The 25,861-nt window shown below is 36.5% G+C and overlaps 3 protein-coding genes across 3 annotated transcripts in view; all 3 read left to right on the plus strand.

Annotated features, from left to right (window-relative positions):
* LOC119794332 (protocadherin Fat 4-like) overlaps positions 1 to 7,999 on the plus strand; it is a 32,139-nt gene extending 24,140 nt beyond the window's left edge. The window contains 2 exon segments of the mRNA XM_038301854.1: positions 56 to 2,503; positions 6,468 to 7,999. Of these exon segments, the coding sequence (XP_038157782.1) occupies positions 56 to 2,503; positions 6,468 to 6,500 (2,481 nt within the window). The 3' untranslated portion in view covers positions 6,501 to 7,999.
* Positions 8,000 to 18,760: 10,761 nt separating this feature from the next.
* LOC119794321 (protocadherin alpha-C2-like) overlaps positions 18,761 to 25,861 on the plus strand; it is a 210,777-nt gene continuing 203,676 nt past the window's right edge. The window contains exon 1 of the mRNA XM_038301824.1: positions 18,761 to 21,268. Within this exon, the coding sequence (XP_038157752.1) occupies positions 18,908 to 21,268 (2,361 nt within the window). The 5' untranslated portion in view covers positions 18,761 to 18,907. The remainder of the gene's footprint in view (positions 21,269 to 25,861) is intronic.
* LOC119794328 (protocadherin alpha-13-like) lies at positions 22,939 to 24,511 on the plus strand. Its single transcript, XM_038301848.1, has one exon. The coding sequence runs from the start codon at positions 23,123 to 23,125 to the stop codon at positions 24,365 to 24,367; it is 1,245 nt and encodes a 414-aa protein (XP_038157776.1). The 5' UTR covers positions 22,939 to 23,122; the 3' UTR covers positions 24,368 to 24,511.

A 25,861-nucleotide genomic window follows, 5' to 3' on the forward strand; every position in this document is an offset into this window, starting at 1 on the left:
GTCATTAAAGGGGGAGAAACGCCTTTTAACCGCTCAAGCTGCATTATTGCTTTAACCTGGGGAAAAACAGGGTTTTCTCAATAGTGGAATGTTCAGGATGGCACAACCTGTCAGCCTTTTTTGCAGGACGGGGTATGTGTTGCTGACTCTTAGTGTTTTTGCCACGTTTAATAACGTAATGTCAGTCACTCATTATTCTGTACCCGAGGAAATGGAGGAGGGATCCATCGTTGCGAATTTGGCGTCTGACCTGGGACTAGAAGTGAAAACTCTGAAGACGAGGAGAATGCGCGTTGATGTAGCAAACAAAAAATATATCGACATCAACACAGACACCGGTGAGCTTTTTATTTTGGAAAGAATTAACAGAGAGCTTCTGTGCCCATCGAAAACCTCTTCACACTGTATGCTTAAATTAGACGCGACAATTGAGAACCCGGTGCGCATGTTTAACATTGAGGTAGAAATATTGGACATAAATGATAACGCTCCTCATTTTAGAAGAGGAACAATGCATTTGGACATATCGGAGTCCAGCCCTGTGGGAGAGAGATTTTCTCTGAATAACGCTGCAGACCCGGATGTCGGAACGAATTCTGTGCAGAATTACCACCTGAGCGCAAGTGATCATTTTGCTATTGAAATTCAGACCGGCAGGGACGGGACGAAATTTGCAGACTTGGTTCTGAAAAAGGCTCTGGACAGAGAACAGCAGGCTGTTCATAATCTGATTCTGACTGCTGTGGACGGTGGAGTTCCCACCCGCACGGGTACAGCCAGCATCATTGTTCGCGTGCTAGATGTGAACGACAACGCCCCTTCATTTGACAAAGACAAGTACGTTGTAGATGTGATGGAGAATTCTCCCATTGGCAGCTTGGTAATCAAGCTGAATGCTACAGATTTAGATGAAGGCTCCAATTCTGATATTGTTTATTCATACAGCTTATACACATCAGAGAGAACACAGATGATGTTTAACCTGAATCCAGAAAATGGTGAAATCAGAGTAAAAGAAATGATAAATTATGAAGATGATCAACTTTATGAGATGGAGGTCATAGCCAGTGACAAGGGGCCTAACTCCTTATCTGGACAGAGCAGAGTGACCATCCAGGTGACTGATATGAATGACAACCACCCTGAAATTTCTATTAAATCATTTCAGAGTCCAGTTAAAGAAAATGTGGACACAGACACAGTGATAGCTGTTGTTAGTGTCAGTGATAAAGACTCTGGTGATAATGGAGTGGTTGATCTTCATATTCCAGAGAATATGCCTTTCAAACTGAGGAAGTCCTCTGATAACTATTATGAGTTAGTGTTATCAGAGCCATTAGACCGAGAGAAGGTCCCAGAATATGACATCACTTTTACTGTCAAAGACAGAGGCTCTCCTCCTTTATTTGACAATGAAACTATGACTTTGGAGCTGCTGGATGTTAATGACAATGTTCCACAGTTTCCCCAGTCATTTTATACTATACGTGTCATGGAGAATAATGCACCTGGGGCCTTGCTCAGCTCGCTAACTGCATTTGATCCTGATCTTCATGAAAACCAGTATCTAGTTTATTTTATCATAGAGAAGGAGATCGCCAACACCTCCATGTCCATGCTGTTCTCCATCAATCCAGAGAATGGGAATCTTTATGCTCTGAAAACTTTTGATTATGAGATTGAAAAAGAGTTTCTTTTCCACATCGAGGCCAGAGACTCTGGTTCTCCTCCTCTCAGCAGTAACGTGACTGTTCACATCATTATTGTGGACCAAAATGACAATGCTCCAACTATAGTTTCTCCTTGGCGGGCTCATGGCTCAGTAGTAGAAGAGAAGATCCCCAGATCCACTGATAAAGGCTCTCTGGTGGCTAAAGTGATCGCCTTAGACACAGACTCTGTGCACAACTCTCGGATTACCTACCAGTTTCTCCAGGTGACTGATGCTTCCTTGTTCAGTCTGGATCAATACAATGGAGAGATCCGGACCATGAGGATGTTCAGTTACAAAGACTCCCGCCATCACAGACTGGTTGTTGTTGCCAAGGACAACGGGGAGCCTGCTCTCTCTGCTACAGTCACCATCAAGCTGCTGACAGTGGAGACTGATGTTAAGGCCTACTCTGACATGACTGAGATGCCTCTGGAATATGACATCTTTTCAGATATAAACCTGTATCTGGTCATCGGTCTGGGCTCTGTTTCATTTCTCCTGCTTATCACCATACTGGTCACCATTGTGCTGAAGTGTCAGAAACCAAAGCCCAGCAAAGCTGCTCCTCCCAGCAGGAACAGTGTGATCAGTGAGAGGAACTCCACCATTGCAGACTCCACTCTGGTATCCAATGATGCCTACTGGTACAGTCTGTTTCTGGCAGAGACCAGGAAAGGAAAGCTGGTGGTTAGACAGCCTGTGCCAAAGGGCTCCAGGTACATCGTGTCCAGCCTACCGAGAGGGACAGGACTGTCAGAGACTAGTGGCTCAGCAGCTTCTACTCTGCAGGTACAACGGATTATCGGTTTCAGTATATCTGTAATTTAAATAATATCCTCCTGTGCAAACACAGAAACTTAATCTTACTTTTACCAGGTCAGGTTTAGTTGCTTAATATTCCCAAACCAATTCATACATTTTCTTCTTATAGAACACAGCAAACAATTAAACAGATATGTTTTGGTTTTTAACATTGTGCTCTTAAAGTGTGGAAGCTCATTGGTAGAATTCTCTTATGACAGAAAGAAGGCTGAAGATTGACATCATTCTGTCACCTGGAGGGGGGAACATTTATTTACAAAACAGAATTCATACAGCTGTCTTAAAACTTCAAACATTCAGCAATGCATCGTCTCGTCTCAGTTAATTCCCCCACATTTAATCCATTCTGGGCGGCCTTTTATAGTTTCGCATCACATTACGTAACTGCACATGCACAGGAATATTGTGTCGACATCTTACTGGAATTCCCTCAAGAGGTGTTTACACAGACGTTCTCTGTTTTTTCCAAACCCCCTCATGCAGCCTTGGAGACCATGGTGTTACTAAGACTCAAAACTGACCTTTAAGTTTGGTTGCTAAGTAAGTGTAGGGCCATGTTTAAGGATATATTCTGATTCTGATTTCTGATTCTGATATAAGACAATAAAACTGCTACTACAAAAGTAAACAAACCTGAATATTTATTTGGATTACTCCAGCTGGAGTATCGCTGCTAAAATTAATAACATCATCTCCAAATCAGAGTTCTTTTTATAATGCTTTAGTTAAAACCTGTAAAGAAAATGGATGCCCAGGCTGATACCTGGGCTTCGTCAGCCACACAGTCTAAATGTTCGATTACTCTACTCTTATTCACGATTTTTGAATAATTCCTGCATCATAATATGGAAATATTCCACCTTATTTCACAATGTGTTTTTTTTCCAACTTGAAATCCCACAGATTAGTTCTCAAAGAAAAAGTTTAACATTTGTAAACTTTTTAACTAGAAACAACACTAACTTAAAACAGCTTTTTTATTGCCTATTTACGAAAACATGTCTTCACTTTATGTATCACAAGATTAAAAGAAATAACAACAGCCAGCTTTAAGACTGGTATTAAGAATTGACATTCTAATATTAACCTGGGATATTTTATCTATCTATCTATCTATCTATCTATCTATCTATCTATCTATCTATCTATCTATCTATCTATCTATCTATCTATCTATCTATCTATCTATCTATCTATCTATCTATCTATCTATCTATCTATCTATCTATCTATCTATCTATCTATCTATCTATCTATCTATCTATCTATCTATCTATCTATCTATCTATCTATCTATCTATCTATCTATCTATCTATCTATCTATCTATCTATCTATCTATCTATCTATCTATCTATCTATCTATCTATCTATCTATCTATCTATCTATCTATCTATCTATCTATCTATCTATCTATCTATCTATCTATCTATCTATCTATCTATCTATCTATCTATCTATCTATCTATCTATCTATCTATCTATCTATCTATCTATCTATCTATCTATCTATCTATCTATCTATCTATCTATCTATCTATCTATCTATCTATCTATCTATCTATCTATCTATCTATCTATCTATCTATCTATCTATCTATCTATCTATCTATCTATCTATCTATCTATCTATCTATCTATCTATCTATCTATCTATCTATCTATCTATCTATCTATCTATCTATCTATCTATCTATCTATCTATCTATCTATCTATCTATCTATCTATCTATCTATCTATCTATCTATCTATCTATCTATCTATCTATCTATCTATCTATCTATCTATCTATCTATCTATCTATCTATCTATCTATCTATCTATCTATCTATCTATCTATCTATCTATCTATCATCTGAGGTATGTATCGATGTATTTCCGGCAAACCTTTTTTTTTTTTTTTTTCCCCAAGCCGCTGATATTTTGATCTACTGTAATAAGTTTATCTGTTTATTTCCAAAATGTTTTCTGCAGGACTCACAAATCTCTTTGGTCCTTTTTCTCGTTTTGATCCCATTCTTTGTTTAGAAAATAATTGCCTGAAAATATATGTATTTTTGATGCCAAAGACCTAATCTTTAAATCCTTGTTTTCTTTCTCCTCATTCTAAAGTACCCTAAATGAGGAAGGTCCGCTCAGCAGATGGAGGTATGCAGAATTCCCGCTCCAGAACATGGATAAGTTGCCGTATTTGTGGCATTTTAACTGTTTCTTGTTTCTCTTTTTTTCAGTGGGTATATTTTTTCTTTATTAGGCTTTGTGTTTTGATGTTGGATTGCTTTGAACAAGAATGTGTTTACAGTGTGTCAGGTTTCTTTAGCTTCTAAGATGCATGGTTTGTTGATTGTTACTAATTTTTGTTACTAATTTTATTTCATAATTGAATACTAAAAAGCCAGAAACTTAAATTACCCAATTAAAACCCCTTTTTCAACTTCTTATTTGAAGTTTTTCAACTTCAAATAAGAAGTTATTGCCGTGAACCACATTCAAATATAATAACTGACTTTTGTTCAGACAGTTAAACAAATATGGTGATTCAAATTAATTGTTTTGAAACTATTTTTGTCGCTTTAATTGCTTTTATTTGTAAGGACTGTACTAGACAAGGAATGAAGTCAAACTTTCTTTTAATGTTTTCAACTCATCTTAGTAGTTATATCTGCATCTTTGTAGTTTTTCATCTTGGGACTTTATATATATTTGCTGTCTAAAGTATTACTCACTGGTATGTTGAAAATAAAGAAGGTTCATATTTAGAGCAAAAGGGGTGACATGATATGTAATTTCAACAAGAAAAAAAAAATCTACACCTGGGAAATCTTTGCCTAAAATTCATGTCTTAAAAAAAAAGAAAATGTTTGGAATTGTCATGTTGGGACGAAGTTACTATATATCTTTTAACTCTGTTATGTTTGTAGTTTTCATAGATTCATTTCAAGAAACGGGAGCAAATTGGCTTTAAAAGAATGAAAATGTCACTACTTTGTGAAAACATGCCTGAAAGAGACGGGAAAAAACCCCCATCTAACTGAAATTAGCTTTTTTGTGATATTTGTTGTATGGAGTCTTGTATTCCTAATTATTTTCTATGTTTGTATTAGTGAGCTTAACAATGAGGTAAATAAAAGCCTCTGAAAATGTTCAGATGCAAAAGTAACTGAACATAAAATGAGGGGAAACTCCACCACTGGCCAAACAGAATTGTAAAACTAAAAACCATGAGAAAGTCCAGAAAATTTTGATTAAGACAATTTAAAAGATGCAAGAAAAGTTGGCTTCTAAAAGGCAAAGCATAGAGACATCTGGAAACAGCAGGAGTTTTGCACTCTAGTCTTTATCTAAAAATGAAAATCATATCTGATTCTGACACATTCGTCAGATGCAATCTGAGTTTTAATGCTATAATTTTTTTTTAGTCAATATCTGTATCCTTAATTTAATCACCATTTTGATTCTGTGCATGTGAATATCAATCTGTTCATACCACTTTCTGATAAATCATTGATATTTTAGGAGTGTAACCTGTTTTTCACTAATTTGTAAGAGGAATGGGGATTACCTTTTCTTTCCTCTTTACAGGATGACACTTCAGAGCATGACTGACATTGTCTCCTGTCTTAGATGTGACCTATTTATTTTTTTTTTTGTCCAGGAAATGTGCTAACAGAAATCAGGAACTCAGTTACCTAGCAACCACTCTCCTTAATGTTATTTTGGTGCATGATGTTCAATAACAGTTCTCTCATATCCTAAATACATGTTCAAGTATCGACCTAGTTTCCTTTCACCCACTGTACCCTTTGCCTGCGGCCCCTGTCTCAACTAAAGAAGTCAGCTGCATGACATATCTCAGTTTGGTGAACCACAAGGCTCTCATTGCTGTAGGTCGTTTTCCAAAATTGTCTAATTCTGTCGTCTCATTGACAGGCCTCTACTGCAAGCAGCAGCAGCTCTAAGTAACCCGAGTCCTTCAGCTGTGGACAGGATCCATAACAACAGCAAACACATCACTGAAGAAAAGAGGAACTGCTTTTTGATATCCGTACCCACGTAAATGCCATCCTCTGTCTTGCTCCTGTTCCTTATCGTGTGCAGTCATCATGCAACTCAAATGAAATTTACCAGAGAACATACCCATGCACTCCCTCTTTGTTTGAGCACATACGCAGATCTGATGTCCATACCTATATGCATGAATATAATGCATGGCTTCAACTGTGTTAAAAAAAAAAAAACAGCCATTCAAAACATTTTTAGAGCAGGTACTGACAAATAAGCAGACTGTAACATGGTATCTATTTCTAAGTATGTACAGAAGACACAAAAATTATTCCAAGAGTGGACATAGGAACGCTGAAATGCCTTTCATAGACTTTTTGCATTTTTTAGAAGGAAGCACATGTTGGGTACTTACTGTAAGTTTTATCCATTGTGCCCATTTCTGCGCCATACAAAGTGTATTATATAAACAACCTGAAAAATGAAGTGCTGCACAAATAACTAAATGTCCCAAAATTGAAAGAAAAACAAATATTAATACAAAGGAATAATATTTAATAAATTAGCGTTAGCCTCTTTTTAAGTTATGTTTGGTACTAATGTTTTATGAGTTAGTCCAGCTTAAATGTATGAAAATGTCACGTCCATCATAAGCACAAATGAACAGGACTGAGGACTTCAGCCATAATGTCCTTCGGTTCTTTCTATTTATAAAAGAGTAAATTTGCAGTTTCAATAAACCTTTGCTTCCTTACAAGAGAAACACACACATATACCCTTTCCCATGACTTCAAATTTCAATCTTAACATATCTGAAGGTTTTGGCTACTTGAACATTATTAAAGGTGTCTTGAGGTCTCATTGAGTGAGTGAACGTGAAAGAACAACCTGATTTGTTCTTGTATTAACTGTATATAATGCTAGAAATGGTAATGAATTTGTTTTTTTTAGTTGATTTTGTAATCCATTCTGTAAAATTTGCATAATTTCAGTATTTTCAGTGGTGCAACATGACAAACCTTGATTGTTAATTTACAAAATGCAAACAGCATACTATACCTGTTTTGGTTTGTTTTTTTATCCAATGGAAGTTTTATGTATTTTACTGAATTGTACGTGTCACTTTACAGAGGAAACAATTCACTTACATGCAGCAGACGTAAGCTGAAACATATGCCTGTTTATTAATATACATTTGTATCATCAATATAGGGCTTTTAAGCCTCTTTAATGTGAACCGAATTATGTGCCAACAGATTTAAGTCAGCCTGTCTCTGCAAGAATACAACAACCATCTTGTCAAACTCTTTAGTACAGCTTGGTTTTGTAGTTAGAAAGTTCAATGTTTTCAATCAAACATATTGTAATTCCAGTGTTACTTTCACAGTGAAATATGTAGAACGTGTGTTAGTTATATACTGTGGTCTGTGAATTACAAAATAAAACATAAAAACACTAAAGTCTCTTTAATTTTTGATCAAAATGTATAACTTGATGATTAGCATTGTTTTTTTTTTTTGTTCTGAAGTAAATTTCGCTTTGAGTGGATAGTTTTAAAACAAACTACTCTTTTTAAGACTTCAGGTTAGTCTGTGTTGAAAGAGTAATCTAGATGACATCAATTCACTCCCTATCTTCTTTTTTAGAGGTACTCAAAATAAATGTCATTATTTTAAGCAATCCACAAAACCTCTTTGTCTAAATGAGTGCTGCTCTTAATTTTTGTCATTTAGATAACAGTATGTTATTGCAACATATTCATTAGTTTAACTCTTGTATATGCAGTGCAACAGTGGGGAAAAATCTTTCTATACAAAGAAACCCTTTGCAAAATTAATTAGCAACTAGGCCTATTGCACTGAAGAAATTTCTACAAGAAGTGGCTGGTAAAGTATTTCTTTTGTGTGTGTAATTGATGACTTTTTGATAAGCTTCATACAATAATTAGATTTCATTTTTATGTAGATTCGAACATAGTATAAGCAGGTATAGCCAATAATATGACAGATTAAACAAAAATAGAGGTGACTATTTGGAGTTGTATTGGAACTTCAACATCCTGGAGAAAAGCTGTTCCTCAATGGAGCATTAGAAACTCTTCAAATCAACAGATATTCATTGAACTTGCATCTAGGAATCTGTTTGGATTTGGACATGAGTTGATTTTCCTCCAGCAGCTGTGTCAGTTCTGTGCAGAGCATGGTGTGCTACTCAAGTATACTGTATGGTTTACATGTTAACATATCCTTGTCTTTCATGAAAAGATCCTCAGAAAATCATTTTCTTATTATTACCAATATAGATAATAAATACAATGAGGTAAATAACTTGAAAAACTGAAGACTTATATAGATGATGTTTGTTAAATGAAGGAATACAATTAAAGCCAAATATAATTAATGAGAAAATTGCCAGGAGGGGTGGGTAACATGTTGAATATTTTAAAATAGAAATATTGTAAGGCACAAAACCAAATCACAGTATTCATGCCTTTTACATCAGTTAAACTGTTCAAGATTCATTTCCACCTTGAAAAAAAAGTGTGTTAAGGTTCATAGACGCCTATGAATATGACATTATCCAAAAAGAATATAATATTTTAAAATAAAAGAAATTTTGGTTGAGTCTGGTTTGATGTGAGTGTTCAATGAGTGATTAATGTTGTTGTTTTGACTAAAAGTTTATTTTTTTCAAGTCTATATTAACCGAAGAGATTCACCATGGTTAAAAGGATTCCAGAGGTCCTTTATAAATATATAAACTATTCCATGGGTGTGTGGACAAGATTGATGTTTATTTTTTTGTTGGTCTATCTGGTAGGACATTAAACATTACAAAAAGAAAAAGAACCAAAAAATAAAAATAACTAATTATATATATATATATATATATATATATATATATATATATATATATATATATATATATATATATATATATATATATATATATATATATATATATATATATATATATATATATATATATATATTTGTACACCTTTAGTTAATTGAAATGCAAAGAAACTCCCAGGTTGCAATGTTATTCTCAGTTCAGCCTCTTATATATATATATATATATATATATATATATATATATATATATATATATATATATATATATATATATATATATATATATATATATATATATATATGATTGGAAGGCAAGCAGATGAGGAAGTAGTTGTTTTCTGTCCGGAAGTATTAAGCACATTTCTGAATGTGTTTGAATGTGTTTGCTGTTGAAAACCTGCTTTTGCTTGCTTTTGATTTTTTAAATTTTTTAATCATGGCTTGATTTCGAAAACTCAATGCAGGTAGCTCCTTTTAAATTGGTTGTATGTATAGATGTTTCGTTATGGCCACAGTATTTTAAAGTGGTTCTAAATTGTCCAACAGCACATGATGTGTCCAGTATAGTTTATAGGTTTTTACATATTGTATTTTATCAACTATTACAGTGAAAAGTGTATCTAGAACTTTTAGATCATTTGATTTGTTTTGTAGCTTATCATGTTACCTGTTGGTTTGATATAGATCATTTTTTATTAGTGGAGATATATGGCACTTAAAGCCCTAATATTACAAGTGCTATCTACATATACAAAAAAACCTACAAATATAAAGAGATACTGGCATAAATAACAAATATCAAAATAATTATATATGATAGTTAATGGTTTGTGCCCATTTTAACTTTTAAATAAGATTGAATTTAATCATTTATTCTAATACAGGTATACAGAAGGTTTCAATAAACCTTAATAAATCTGTATAATAACAATTATGTTAACTGTATATACACCTATTAGCTTTCATTAATGTAACAACAGTGTAACTGCACTCTGCTTTTGATGTTGAACTTGCAGCAAAGATTGGATTCATAAAATCCAGGAGAGGTCAAAGTTAATCTGAAGAGCATCACCTACCCTGACATCCATCTGAGCTTCAGCAGGAGCCTTTAGTTCAAACATCAGCTGTTGTGCTTTACAGAGACCCTGGTATCAGTGAAGTTAACTTTAAACACTTCAAATCAAGGCTATTAAAAGCAGAGCAAACAAATCAGAACATAACAACAGCATTTATTCACAAAGAAAGAGTAAAGAACACAAGATCTATCTAAAATAAGTGCACTATTAACATGTAGTACACTTATTAAATGCTACCTGTCTCCTCTGCCCTGCGCCACCTGTTCCTCTGGGTGGAGCGGGACACAGAGGCTGTGTGTGCACGGTCACTGTTTTTGCAGGTAAAACCAGGGCAGGAGCAGCTGATGGGTGACCAGTCATTGTTAATCCAGGGTTCCCCAGAATTAACTGCAGTGGTGGCACAGGAGCTGGGAGAGGTGGAGAAGAACCTACTGGGGTGATGGCTGGTCAGCTGCCTGGGTGCAGATTAGGAGCTTGTTCAGCTCTATTTGGAGGGAGGACCAACTCTTGCTGGAGCCCTGAGGTGGAAAGAGCTTGGATAAGCCATTCCTCAGGAGCAGGAACACAGCAATGCCCAGGGTGAAGACACTTATCTCGGAGCTACTCTCCCTTCGAATAAACCTGCAATCAGAAAGTTGTCATCATTATTATTAACTGCAACATATTTGTTCCAGATGCTTTATCAAAACTGTTCTTCATACCACTGGGTAGGGGTCCTCTGGTTCAGGAGAAGCTGCAGACAAGAAGCCTCCATTAGGGAGTGGCGATTCAGCACCAGGTCTCTGATGTGGTGGTAATCACTCAGCAATTTTGTCCACGAGGAAGCCGGACTCCAGTCTTCTTTTTTAGAGACCTGTGCAGCGAGCACAGCTTGATGTACATGGCCTCCACAAAGCAGCTGGGCCAATGGGCAGGACCCCCTGGATGACCAATCAGGCACCTCTTCACGCTGTCACTGGACCAGCTTGGTTTAGTGCCTGGGCTTGTGGTGGATCCTTCTCTGCTCCACATCAGGAATGGCAGACCACAGGGGGATGACCTCTGTGACCTGCTGCTGCTCTAGGTAGAGAGCCTGACTGAGTGACACCAGGTACTCTGCCAAATTTTGCATGTTATCCCAGCCAGGGATCATGTCAGGTCCATGAACTGCAGCCTGCAAGGAAGCATTAGAACACAAACACAGCATGTCAAAATCAGTGTCAGAGCACAGACATGAGGAATGTGGTGCTGCAGAGAAGTACATTCTAGACTTAGACACACATTATTGTTACTTTGTACGCACAGGGTGTATACAAAACAAGATTTTGTTTAGTACAGCTCTCAAGACATTTCCATTTCATAAAGTGCAGCAGTGATAAAATGTAAATGTATGTAATGTAAACATGGTGATCAAATGTAGACATAATACTAAGATATGATTTACAGTTTTTCCAACATTCATAATTTTTTTTTTTGGTTTTATTTAACATTCAGCAGTCTAATGGCAGTGGGGAAGAAGCTGTTCTGGAATCTGCTGGACCTGCAACCAATGCTCCTAGAGGGCAGGAGGGAGAACAGTCCACGGTGGGGGTGTGAGGGGTCATTTATAATTGTACAGGCTTGGGACATGCAGCACCGAGATGAAATGTCTGTTATGGAGGGAAGAGGAGCCAAGATGATCTTCTCTGCAGTTCTCACCACTCTCCTTACCTTCTTCCAGTCTACGTCGCTTCTGTCCCAACACTACACAATAAGACAGCTGGTCAGAATGCTCTCTATTGTGCTTCTGCATAAGGTCGTGAGGATGGGTCAGGGCAGGTGGGCTCTCCTCATCCTCCTCAGGAAGTACATGTGCTTTTGTGCCTTTTTGACCAGTGAGGTGGTGTTTACAAAAACACAAAGTTCATGGGATAAATTAAAACATAACACAACCCATGTTTTCTTAAAGGTCCTGTAGAAAATGTAAAACGTAATAGTTGTGCTACTGTAAATAATTGTTATGGATCATCTTTATTAATATTAACATTTCTTTTATCTTTCTAAGTAACAATTTTTAATGTTTATCTTCCATTTGCAGGATACAGAGATGTTCTGAATATAACTGACCCAGATCTCTTAAAAACAACTTCAAGCAACTCATCTGTGACAGGGAAGAGTCTTCACTTGTAGAAAACTAGGAATATATATATATATATATATATATATATATATATATATATATATATATATATATATATATATATATATATATATATATATATATATATATTCAGGTATTTAAGAAATATTATTAATGTTCATTCTGATTGACCTTTAATTGTATTTCTCTTGTAATGAATCACGTAAAGTTTGGGTATTGGTAAAACTCTGGTAAAAACTGTAAAGGTTTAATAAAGTTTTTGAAACTTCTCTTCTGTTTTGTTTTGAATGAAAGAAAACTGAATCAGGCTCTCATGTTAACATTTATTGTAAATGGGATTTGTGTTTTATCTCCATATCCACTCAATTATCTATTAAATTGGATGGTCATAATAATTTTGTACCTTGACTGAATTTTCTAGTTTTCTAATGTTTTCTTCAAAGATTGGCTTTGTCATGATGAAAGGACAGGAAATACATCATAGACTTTCACATGTAGACAAAACAACCCCAAAAAAGCCAGAATAAGGCTGGATTTTTTTTTCTTCCACAGGGCCACACAGAACATGGAGGATTTTCTTCAGCTGTGGATTCTAACAACATTTTATGTACTCTGTCAGACTAAGGACAACTGCAATTTAACAAGCTCTTCATTTAATAATGTTTAGCTGATACTTAAATAAATTGTGATTTTAACTGACACTTGTTTCATTTCAATAATTGTTTATGTTTTGAATTGTGTAAATTAAGTGTTGTTAAAAGTCAAAAGTATACATATTTTCTTAGCTGAAACTCTCATAATGAAGATACTTTTATTTAGTATGAGTAATTTAAGGCACGTTTGTAGCAGTATTTTTGTTCTGACTTTGAAGCCACAAGCAAGAATTTTCATTGTTTGCTCTCACATGACCTCATTCCCTGGAGAGATGAGGTAATAGCTGAAGTCACATAAAATCGACGTCACAATAAAATCGACTCATTTAGTGGGACACAAATGGCTCACAAAAGAATATTACTCTAAAATCAGATAAAGTTGCTTGTCATCTGTACTTTGAAATGTGCTTTTCATGAATTATCATACTTAAATTAAAAGTGTTTGCTATAGATGGTTTGCTTCACAGACTAAAAAACAGACAAATGCATGACACAGCATTGCAGCAATATGTAACAAAGCAATGGAGCAACCACCAGCCGGCACTAGTGGGCTGACACAGTTCCGCCACAAATCTGTAAATGCTTTTATTATTTCACTTCCGGAGCAACATTTTGTAGTACACCGAAGAGAGGAATAGGAAAATTAGTAAAAATTAAAAACAAACATCCTGCTTGTACTGTATTGTAAGTGTTTCATCAAGCCTACATAACATATCACATATTTAACTTTATGACGATCGTATAAATGCTTGTATTTAAACCCCAGTCCAACACCCTCCCCCTCCCTTTCTCTTCCTCTGCGCCAGCTTCTGTTCAGCACGACGGTCAGCGACAGCCAGGAGGAGCTGCGTTGTCATGGTAACGCTCAGCTCAGCAGCAGCAATTATTCCAACGTCTGCCCCACCCTCCTTTGTGGCGTACCGTGTACTAGTCTTTGACATCGGATGAAAAGGCTTTGCAAAATAACTTCAGTGTTTTTCCTAAAGATATGTATAAAAAGTGTTAAGACACGGGGTGGTATCATTGCTGCCGCAAGAGTGATCATCAATGATGAGAGAAATGGAAGGACGTGCTGCACCATGCCGCAGAGCTTATGTATGCGCACAGACACTAGTGGTCCACATTCAAGATCAATGCGTAGCAGAAGCCGATGGGAGGGGTGTGAACATGATGCAATATAGGTGACCTTGATTCCAAACCGCTGCAAGGATAGAAATTGGGATTTACTTATTTTCTATTTTGTATGGTCTCTACCATGTTGTACAGGCTCCCAGGGGAAAAAAAAAAATACAAATAAAAAAAAAAAGGAAAGAAAAAGGACAGGGCAGTTATCATTATAGCTGCTGTTGCCGTTTAAAACCACAAGATGTCAATGCTCACTTCGACAAAATCAGTACAGATAGTGGGAGTGCACTGAGCTAACCACATAATAAACACATATCAGTTAACATGTAGGGGAGACAGTTCTTTGCATTTGACTCTATCCGGTTTGGATTAGAGAAACCTGATTTTAAACATTAAACTGAGATCACCTCTTAAATCATTTAAAACTGAGTAAAGAAGGCACATTTTTTACAGTTTGCTTGTAAATGGAAAATACAGTTGACCCGGATCTGGGAATAGTTGGTACAGGCTACTGTTTTGGGATGGTAGCAACACCTTACAAATGCAACAGTTTCACTGTTAATGAAATGTTTAATATTAAATATTGCATCACTACATTATTGCAAATATGGTATAATAATATTACAGAGTTATTTATAAGCTTAATCAGATGATAATTATATATTTTCTTTCTGGATGAGTGGGGCTTATATGCAGATGTCAAATATTTAAACTGGTCTAAAATACTCTAGGCTTTCAATATAATAATATAAATAATAAAAAAGACTGTAATTGTATGTGCACCAATTAATCATAGTTATGTTAATTGTCAGTACACGCCTTCATAATGTGAAATTTACATTTAGGAAAACTGGGATTCCAAGGCCATTTAAAAATACAACTCTAGACTACACTCACCAGCCACTTTATTAGGTACCCCATGCTAGTAACGGGTTGGACCCCCTTTTGCCTTCAGAACTGCCTCAATTCTTGGTGGCATAGATTCAACAAGGTGCTGGAAGCATTCCTCAGGGAGTTTGGTCCATATTGACATGATGGCATCACACAGTTACCGCAGATTTGTCGGCTGCACATCCATGAATCTCCTGTTCCACCACATCCCAAAGATGCTCTATTGGATTGAGATCTGGTGACTGTGGAGGCCATTTGAGTACAGTGAACTCATTGTCATGTTCAAGAAACCAGTCTGAGATGATTCCAGCTTTATGACATGGCGCATTATCCTGCTGAAAGTAGCCATCAGAAGTTGGGTACATTGTGGTCATAAAGGGATGGACATGGTCAGCAACAATACTCAGGTAGGCTGTGGCGTTGCAACGATGCTCAATTGGTACCAAGGGGCCCAAAGAGTGCCAAGAAAATATTCCCCACACCATGACACCACCACCACCAGCCTGAACCGTTGATACAAGGCAGGATGGATCCATGCTTTCATGTTGTAGACGCCAAATTCTGACCCTACCATCCGAATGTCGCAGCAGAAATCGAGACTCATCAGACCAGGCAACGTTTTTCCAATCTTCTATTGTCCAATTTCCATGAGCTTGTGCAAATTGTAGCCTCAGTTTCCTGTTCTTAGCTGAAAGGAGTGGCACACGGTGTGGTCTTCTGCTGCTGTAGCCCATCTGCCTCAAAGTTCGACGTACTGTGCGTTCAGAGATGCTCTTCTGCCCACCTTGGTTGTAACGGGTGGTTATTTGAGTAACTGTTGCCCTTCTATCAGCTCGAACCAGTCTGGCCATTCTCCTCTGACCTCTGGCATCAACAAGGCATTTCCGCCCACAGAACTGCCGCTCACTGGATGTTTTTTCTTTTTCGGACCATTCTCTGTAAACCCTAGAGATGGTTGTGCGTGAAAATCCCAGTAGATCAGCAGTTTCTGAAATACTCAGACCAGGCCTTCTGGCACCAACAATCATGCCACGTTCAAAGTCACTCAAATCACCTTTCTTCCCCATACTGATGCTCAGTTTGAACTGCAGGAGATTGTCTTGACCATGTCTACATGCCTAAACGCACTGAGTTGCCGCCATGTGATTGGATGCTTAGAAATTAAGTGTTAACGAGCAGTTGGACAGGTGTACCTAATAAAGTGGCCGGTGAGTGTATATTATATGCTACAAACAGCACCACATTATCTACTTGGGTATCTGAAAACTGAATAGTTTCATTTTACAATATAATGGTTTCATTGATGTTTTTATTCGCATAAATGTATATTTTATATGGTTTTGTCACTGTATCATTATCAGCTCTCAACATACATTTATACGAGTGCACACACACACACAGACACACATCCACACATATACATACAAGTTTTTATTTCTATCCATATTAAAATTTTATTTTGACTTACATTCATTTTATTTGTTGCAATTATGCCTAACCCTGACATTTATCCTAACCCTAACTATTACCAGTATGTTACTAACCCTAATCCTAACCTGAATTTATTTCACAACTTACCTCTAAATGAAGGTTAAAAATGGTTAAAAATGGCTGGCCCTAAAGTGGCATTTAGTCCCATTAATTCATTTTGGTCCTCAGAGGCTTAGAAAATATTGTTTATACCCTTACCTGAATAAATGTGCCCCATGATGGCAGCCCACTGTTCCCCAAGGGGATGAGTTAAATGCAGAGGTAAATTTCTCCAATGTGAGATCAATAAAGTTTAATTATTATTAAGTGCTATACAGAATATAAATATTGATTTACGCGTGCACAGAGGCTTTGTATGTATTGACTATAAATTTTATATATATAAGCAGAGAGTCCAAAAAAGTAAAAAAGAAAAAAAAATCCACTTGACTTTTTTTTCCAAATTTGAAGATATTTCGCTTCCCATCCAAGAAGCTTCTTCAATTCAAAATGTCAGATAGGAAGCGAAATGTCTTCAAAGTTGGAAACAAAGTCCAGTGGATTGTTTTTTTTTATTTTTTTACATTTTTGGAATGACTCTGGCCTGGATGACTGAGAATCTTCACCAGCATATAAACAGAGAGTAACTGTAAAAAGCTAAAATAAATAAATATGAAAACTATATACAGATAATATAGGAAAGTTAGTGTATTAGTTTTATATAAATAAATAAATGAATAAATATAGATATAGATAAGCAATGACAAATGATAGCAGATGAAAGATTTGGGGATTATATACAGCTATAGTTGTGAGGTGCATGTAAGTGGAGTTGTATCCCTGGATATGTTATTGTTGTTGCAACAGCTGTCAGCCAAATTGAGAAACTGAATGTCCTACACCTAAAAAGAGTGATATCAAAACATGCTAAAAAATGAACTGAAGGTATACAGATTACTATGCAATGTAGGCTTTATCCTAATTACTAAATCAGTAATAAGAAAAAAAGGTTAAAGCAAAAAAAAAATATGATTATTTTTATTTTTTCGGATTATAGTTTTTGTTTAATAAATCATGGCTAAGCACTAAAATGTGCTTGCTTCTTCTCTGGAAAGTTTGACATTTCATGTGCAGTAACAAATATCAGCACCCTCACTTGTTTCTGATAAAAAAAATGCTTCTTGTCTCTGTTGCAATTGTCCTCCTCATCTTAATAGATAACGACATACAGTTTGTTACAAGTTTAAAAGACCACAAAGCTTTATTTTTTCCCATTAATTGTAAGACTTCTGAGAATGCATTTTAATTGTGACAATTATTAGCAAGCTTGTTTTTTTTTATAATATAATTTTTGGATTCAAATAACATTGGTTATGTGACATGAATGGCTGAAAATAATTATCCTACCTGATCACATTTGATACCTGATTTGAACACAATTAGGTTGTATGCCACATATCCAATTCATCTGGGGAAAACACCAAGATGTGTTTTTTTTTTTTTGCTGCACATGTACACATTTATAAAGCCAGAGTTGTAATTTTATTTTAATACAGTAGGCCTATTGTACGTTTTGATATGTGTTTTAGTTTTCATGGTGATCAAGATGAGTCAATGAAGGAATTAACAAGCAATATGTCTGAAACTGATAAAAAAAAAAACATTTAAACCATTTAACTCTTAATACAGTAGCTACACCATCATATCTTAATTGACAAAGCAGTAGCTGTAATCTTAGGAAAACTCTTCCATGACTGACTCAAGGAAATTATCTGCATCTTAATTGCTTCAGATGAACTGGGGTATTTTCTAAGATCATGAACTTGAGAACTTGAAGAAAAAAAGAATAAACAAACATTAAAACAACTGTAACATTTGAAATAGGGTTTGTTTCAACAACCACAAGAATAACTGTTTGGGCTGTGGTGCTTCATTGTCAGTAGGTGGTGCTGATACACTTTATTGGCTTGCAATAGTAAATATGTGAATGCATTTTTTTTCCCGTGTGTGTTTAGTAAGATCCGAACAGACGGTTTAAATGGACGGGGAAAAAAGCGCCCTCCGCGAGATTCGTTGTTCACGTACGCTTTTTTCTCTTTCAAGAAGAAACCAAAAAATCAGGAGGGAATTTTGTTGAAGGAAGGTGGAAAATTCACTGAAAGACACATTTTCAGAAACAATGGAATTAATGGAAATGAAAAGGCGATGGATGGATGTATTGTTCTCCTTTTGTCTGTTTTTTCTCATCGTTACGAAATTTGAAGGAATCTCTGCACAAATCCGATATTCTATTCAAGAAGAACTGAGATCTGGGACCGCAGTTGGAAATGTAGCTAAAGATCTTGCGTTAGATTTAGGAAAACTGACAGAAAGAAATCTGCGCGTCATATCAGGAACAAAGCAGGATCTATTTAAGGTAAATTCGAGAGATGGTGTCTTATCAATAAACCAGAGAATAGACAGAGAAGAGTTATGCGCAAAAACTGTCCCATGTATTACCAACCTTAAAGTTGTTGTAGAAAATCCTCTCGAAATGCACCAGATAATAATTGAGATTCTCGATGTTAATGATAATTCGCCGAAATTTCCGGAGGAAAACTACACAATGGAGGTTTTAGAATCCGCGGTGATCGGTACTCGTTTTCAGGTCGAAGGAGCGCACGACTTGGATGTTGGTATAAACTCCATACATTCCTATAAGATGAATCATAATCAATATTTTCAACTGGATACAGAGGACTTTGGGGAGGAAGGAAAGGTTCCTTTTTTAGTACTTCAACGCCCTTTGGATAGAGAACAAACTCCTCAGCATTGGATGTTATTAACGGCGACAGATGGAGGTAAACCACCAAAATCAGGTACCATGAATATCACAATTAAACTATCTGATATAAATGATAACTCGCCCGTATGTGATCAACAAAAATACATCGTAACAATAACGGAAAACGCTCCCGTCGGAACGTTCCTGTTAGCAATAAACGCATCTGACTCTGATGAGGGTTTAAATGGTATGATTGAATACTCTTTAAGGAGTAAACATCCAGGCCCCACGTCTGATCTGTTTGATTTAAACAGCGAAACCGGGAAATTAACGGTGAAAGGGCAACTGAATTACGAGGACCGGCAAATATACGAGCTTAAAGTTCTGGCAGCAGACAAAGGTTCTGTTTCTCTCGCCACACAATGCATCGTTGTGGTTAAAGTGGAAGACGTAAACGACAACCCCCCGGAAATAGAAATAACGTCCCTTTCCAGTCGTATTCGAGAAGATGCAGCACCGGGAACAGTGGTTGCTTTGATGGGTGTGACTGATCTTGACTCAGGCGTGAACGGACAAGTGGTCTGTAGCTTATCAGATGATATACCGTTTGATCTAAAGCCATCACCTGATGGACAGTCATACTCTTTGATTACTAAGGATTATTTGGATAAGGAAAATACTCATATGTATAATATCAAAATAACGGCAAAAGATTTAGGAAGCCCTTCTCTGTCATCTATAAAACTGATACAGGTAGATGTCCTAGATGTGAATGACAACAGGCCCTTATTTACTGAAAGTCCTTACAGTTTCTATGTGCATGAAAATAACAAAGCTGGGCTTCCGGTTTTTTCAGTAACAGCCACTGACGCTGATGAAGGTGAAAATGCGGCAGTGTCATATTTTCTTGACCGTAAGAGTACGGGTTCATCTTTAACCTCCTTTTTGAATATAAACGAAGCCGATGGAACAGTATCAGCCTTAAAAAGTTTTGACTTTGAAAGTCTGAAAATGTTCCGGTTCCAGGTTATTGCCACTGATTCTGGGACTCCGCCACTGAGCAGCAACGTCACAGTGAACGTGTTCATTCTGGATCAGAACGACAACCCTCCTGTCATCCTGTATCCAGTCAGCTCTAACGGTTCTGCTGAAGGTGTGGAGGAGATTCCCCGCAATGTGAACGCAGGACACCTAGTAACTAAAGTCAGAGCCTATGATGCTGATATAGGATATAACGGCTGGTTGCTGTTTTCACTGCAGGAAGTTACTGACCACAGCCTCTTTGGTTTGGACCGCTACACAGGACAGATCCGAACACTTCGCTCATTCACAGAAACAGATGAAGCTGAGCATAAACTGGTCATACTGGTCAAAGACAATGGAAACGTTTCCCTCTCAGCAACAGCTACAGTCATTATCAAACTTGTGGAACCCAAAGAGGCTTTCGCAGCTTCTGATGTTAAAAGTGCAACACAAGATAATGAGGATAATAATGTTACTTTTTACCTGATGATCACTTTAGGTGCAGTTTCTGTTCTCTTTATCATCAGTATCGTTGTGTTGATTGCAATGCAGTGCTCCAAATCCACTGACTATACTTCTAAATATCTTCAAGAGACTAATTACGATGGAACACTATGTCACAGCATCCAGTACAGATCAGGAGACAAACGATACATGTTAGTTGGACCCAGGATGAGTATTGGATCAACTGTAGCACCTGGAAGTCATGCCAACACGCTTGTGCTACCTAACAGGACAGGAACATGTGAAAAGGTAAGACCATTTTTATTTTATTTTTTGTTTTTATTCTAAAAAAATATATCATTAAGATTCAGAACTGTAGAGATTTTGAAGATATGCTGTGATATTTAGGTTTGTTATAATTTAAGCGTTTAGCGGTTTAGGTTTACGCTGTCCATGGTGCTAGAATTGCACAAAGGTGAAATGACCCCTTGTGTTTCTGTTACATTAGAGAAACACACACACACACACACACACACACACACACACACACACACACACACACACACTTATATATATATATATATATATATATATATATATATATATATATATATATATATATATATATATATATATATATATATATATATATATATATATATATATATATATATATATATATATATATATATATATATATATATATATATATATATATATATAAAATATATATACAAGGGGAAATGTTACACTAAAGCTGCGCCGATGAGGGTTAAATGTTAAACCCCCAGGTAAAAAACAAAACAATAAGAAAAAGCCTCTAATGTTTCTGGGAAATGTAACATTTATCATGTATTGCAAAGAGTCAATTTGAGGCTGAAACAGAAACTCTACGAAGTTTCATTGAAGTAGAAAAGACATCAGGGATTTTCACCAGTTCAAAAGCTGAGCAGATCCGGCCAGCTGAGTTGTGATACAGCTCTAACATCAGCATAATTTCACTGAGACTAATAATTTCTTGTATTAATATGGTAAAACTGTGGCATCAGCTTCTAGCTTTATTAAAGCCCATACATTACTCAATTAAAAAGTCCAGCTTACCAGATGAAATTGGGAATACTTTTTATTCTTCGTATTTACGTAAGATTAGTTTTTTTGTTTTGCTTTTTTACCACAGAGAAGAAATACCACGTTTTCCCGCCTGTGCTAATGACTGTGATAGTTTGCTACCTTAAACCCGCTCATTTATACGTACACGTTCACATGCTAACGATCAGCCGAAGCTTCGTCGAGGTAGGAAATAGATAACCAGGTTCGTGGTACCGCTGATCCCGATTGTTATTGTTGTTTATTGGTTCAACTGGATAGGCTGGATTTAATCCGGCCACATTGAAACAAATGTCATTTTATTTCACAAGTGAAAAGAACAAAACAAAACTAATTGGCCATTTTAATGTTTGTAGTCTGAGCAAATGAAACCGGTACAGTGCAAATATGAGTTACCCAGTGAATGAAAGAATAAATAAATAAATACATAAAAAAAAAAATAATAAATACAAAGTAAATAAATAATAGAAGGAAGGAAGGAAGGAAGGAAGGAAGGAAGGAAGGAAGGAAGGAAGGAAGGCAATAGGCTCTGCTAAACTTATCTAATAATGATGTTTATTTTTCAAAGTTTTTCAGTAATTTCATGAATGTTATTATATATGTGATATAGAGCTTAGTTAATTTACAACAATCCAGTTTTAAACGACTATTATTGTTGATAGTATTTAGTGTTGGGTGAACACTCTTTTTTGTCCCCCAAAACAGTTATAAGATAATCATCACTATGGCCTTTCACATGTCTTTATTAAAGTGAAGGAAATATAAATCCTGTAATTGTGTTGTATCCAATCCCCGTTACCACTTGGTGTCAGTATGGCCTTGATAAATGTACTGTGCCTCATTTTAAAAGGCTCTGCCTAGCTTTTGTCGATTCATCAGCTAGAAGTGGTGTCTGAAGGAATATGCATCGCAGCAGATTTGACACAACCAAGAAAGGTCGATTTTACGCATAAAATATTTTAAGATGAAATTTAAGACATTTATTTAACTGGATCGAACTGAAGAAAACCCGATCACGTTTATCTACTAAGAAACCCGTCAAATGCTCGTTTCACAATGACAGGAGTGAGACAAAGACGCCGTCTGATCTGTTGGTGGATTCCTGGGATTTTGTTGCTCTGCTCTGTGGATATGATTTTGGCTCAGCTTAAATACTCTGTGCCTGAACATGTTAATGTAGGATCCTCTGTTGGAAATGTTGGCAAGGATTTAGGATTTGACATCAGCACTTTGAAAAGCAGACGACTCCGCATTGTATCTGGTCAGAATCCCTCTCTGTTTGAATTAAATCAGAACAATGGAGTGTTGCACGTCGCGCAAAATCTGGATCGGGAAGAACTCTGTGACGGAAAAAAGGTTTGTTTAATAAACCTTAAAATTGCTATAGAAAGCCCACTTGAAATACATTATGTCAGCGTAGAAGTAACTGATGTTAACGACCATTCGCCTTCTTTCCCCGAAACTGAGCAGCGGCTGGAAATAGCAGAGAATACTCCTCCCGACACTCGGTTCCAGATTCATGCAGCCAGGGATCCGGATTTTGGCATACAATCTGTTCGATTGTATAGGTTGAATCAAAATGAATATTTCGATATTGAAGTCAAGCAAAGTGAGGAGGACAAAATACCATTTTTGGTGCTTAAAAAGCCGTTAGATAGAGAACGCAAAGTAGAGCATAATTTAACATTAACTGCTCTAGATGGGGGAACACCACCCCGATCTGGAATTCTTAATTTAACTATAACTGTATTGGATGTAAATGATAACCGCCCTGTGTTCAGCAAAGACACCTATACTGTGTCTTTAAATGAAAATGCTCCACTCGGAACTATTGTAATTAAAGTAAACGCAACAGATTCAGACGATGGTACAAACGGTGAAATTGAGTACACATTTGGAAAAACGCAAAAGAAAAAAGTGTATGATATTTTTGAGCTAGATAGTTTAACTGGTGAAATTCGAGTGAAAGGGAAAGTGGACTACGAGGAGACGGAGATATATAAGTTAGATCTACAGGCTTCAGATAGAGGCCAACCACCATGGACAGGTGAGAGCCGAGTTATAATCAAATTAAATGATTTAAATGACAATAAACCCGAAATAGAAATAACATCACTGTCGAGTGAAATACCTGAGGATTCAAAGCCCGGCACTGTCATTTCGCTCATCAGTGTGATAGACAGAGACTCGGGTGTGAATGGAAAAGTAATTTGTAAAGTATCGGAAAATGTTCCATTCTATTTGACGTCATCTATTGAAGAGAAATGTGTACTCCTTAGTAACAAAGGAGACTTTAGATAGAGAAGCTGGAATCTCATTATACCATCACGTTAACTGCCACAGACTGTGGAGAACCCAGACGTTCAGCGGTGAAGACATTAGAAATTCAGGTGTCAGATATAAATGACAACAAGCCAGTGTTCAGTCAGAATCCATTTGAAATATATCTAGTTGAAAACAACGCTCCAGGGGCGTCAATATTTTCGATAAGAGCCTCTGATAAGGACGTAAACGAAAATGCGGTAATAACATACAACATTGGGAAAGGCGACGGGGTTAGTGGTGATATGGTGCCTTTTCTTAACATCCATTCGGAAAACGGAGAAATATTTGCGCTAAAAAGTTTCGATTTTGAAAGTCTGAAAACTTTCCAGTTCAAAGTTATTGCAACTGATTCTGGGACTCCTTCACTGAGCAGCAACGTCACAGTAAACGTGTTCATTCTGGATCAGAACGACAATACACCAGTTATCCTGTATCCAGTCAGCTCTAACGGTTCTGCTGAAGGTGTGGAGGAGATTCCCCGCAATGTGAACGCAGGACACTTGGTGACTAAAGTCAGAGCCTATGATGCTGATATAGGATATAACGGCTGGTTGCTGTTTTCACTGCAGGAAGTTACTGACCACAGCCTATTTGGTTTGGACCGCTACACAGGACAGATACGAACACTTCGCTCATTCACAGAGACAGATGAGGCTGAGCATAAATTGGTCATACTGGTTAAAGACAATGGCAACATTTCTCTCTCAGCAACAGCCACTGTGATTGTCAAACTTGTTGAACCAAAAGAAGCTTTTTCAGCTTCTGATGATAAAAGAGCAACAGAGAATGAGGAGGATAACAATATGATTTTTTACCTGATTATCACCTTGGGCTCAGTGTCAGTTCTCTTTATCATCAGTATCATCATTCTTATTGCAATGCAGTGCTCCAAAACCACCGACTATTCTTCTAAATATCTTCAAGAAACGAATTACGATGGGACACTGTGTCACAGCATCCAGTACAGATCTGGAGACAAACGATACATGTTAGTTGGACCCAGGATGAGTATAGGATCTACTATAGTACCTGGAAGTCATGCAAATACATTGGTCCTACCTGACAGGAGGAAAACGTCTATAGAGGTAAGGATTTATCTTTTAAGTTTTTTGTCAACAAGATGTTGCAACAGTCTCATTGTTTATTTATTCTTTTTTTGTGGTACCGAGATGTACATATTTTTTTGCTATTTTGTGGAGTAATCCACCAAACTTTGAACATCTAAGGTCAATTTTTCTGCATCTGAATTGTAGATTGCTCATTAACGTATGATGTATGAGACACTGTATGTTTTTTTTCCAACATTTATGCATACCTTCTTTCTGTTCAATTGCAATTTTTATTCAATTAATAGATGACAATAATTTGAATTACCTAGTTTTTATACATTCAATTTAAAACGATTAACCAACAGGGTCACAAATACAGATAAAGTGATGAACAATAACCCAAAAATATGTATCAGTCTGA

This window comes from Cyprinodon tularosa, unplaced genomic scaffold (genome assembly GCF_016077235.1).
Source record: "Cyprinodon tularosa strain WSP-4 unplaced genomic scaffold, ASM1607723v1 ctg476, whole genome shotgun sequence".
Lineage (NCBI taxonomy): Eukaryota > Metazoa > Chordata > Actinopteri > Cyprinodontiformes > Cyprinodontidae > Cyprinodon > Cyprinodon tularosa.

Coding starts and splice junctions, on each gene's coding strand:
- LOC119794328 (XM_038301848.1), top strand. CDS start 23,123: ATGACAGGAGTGAGACAAAGACGCCGTCTGATCTGTTGGTGGATTCCT.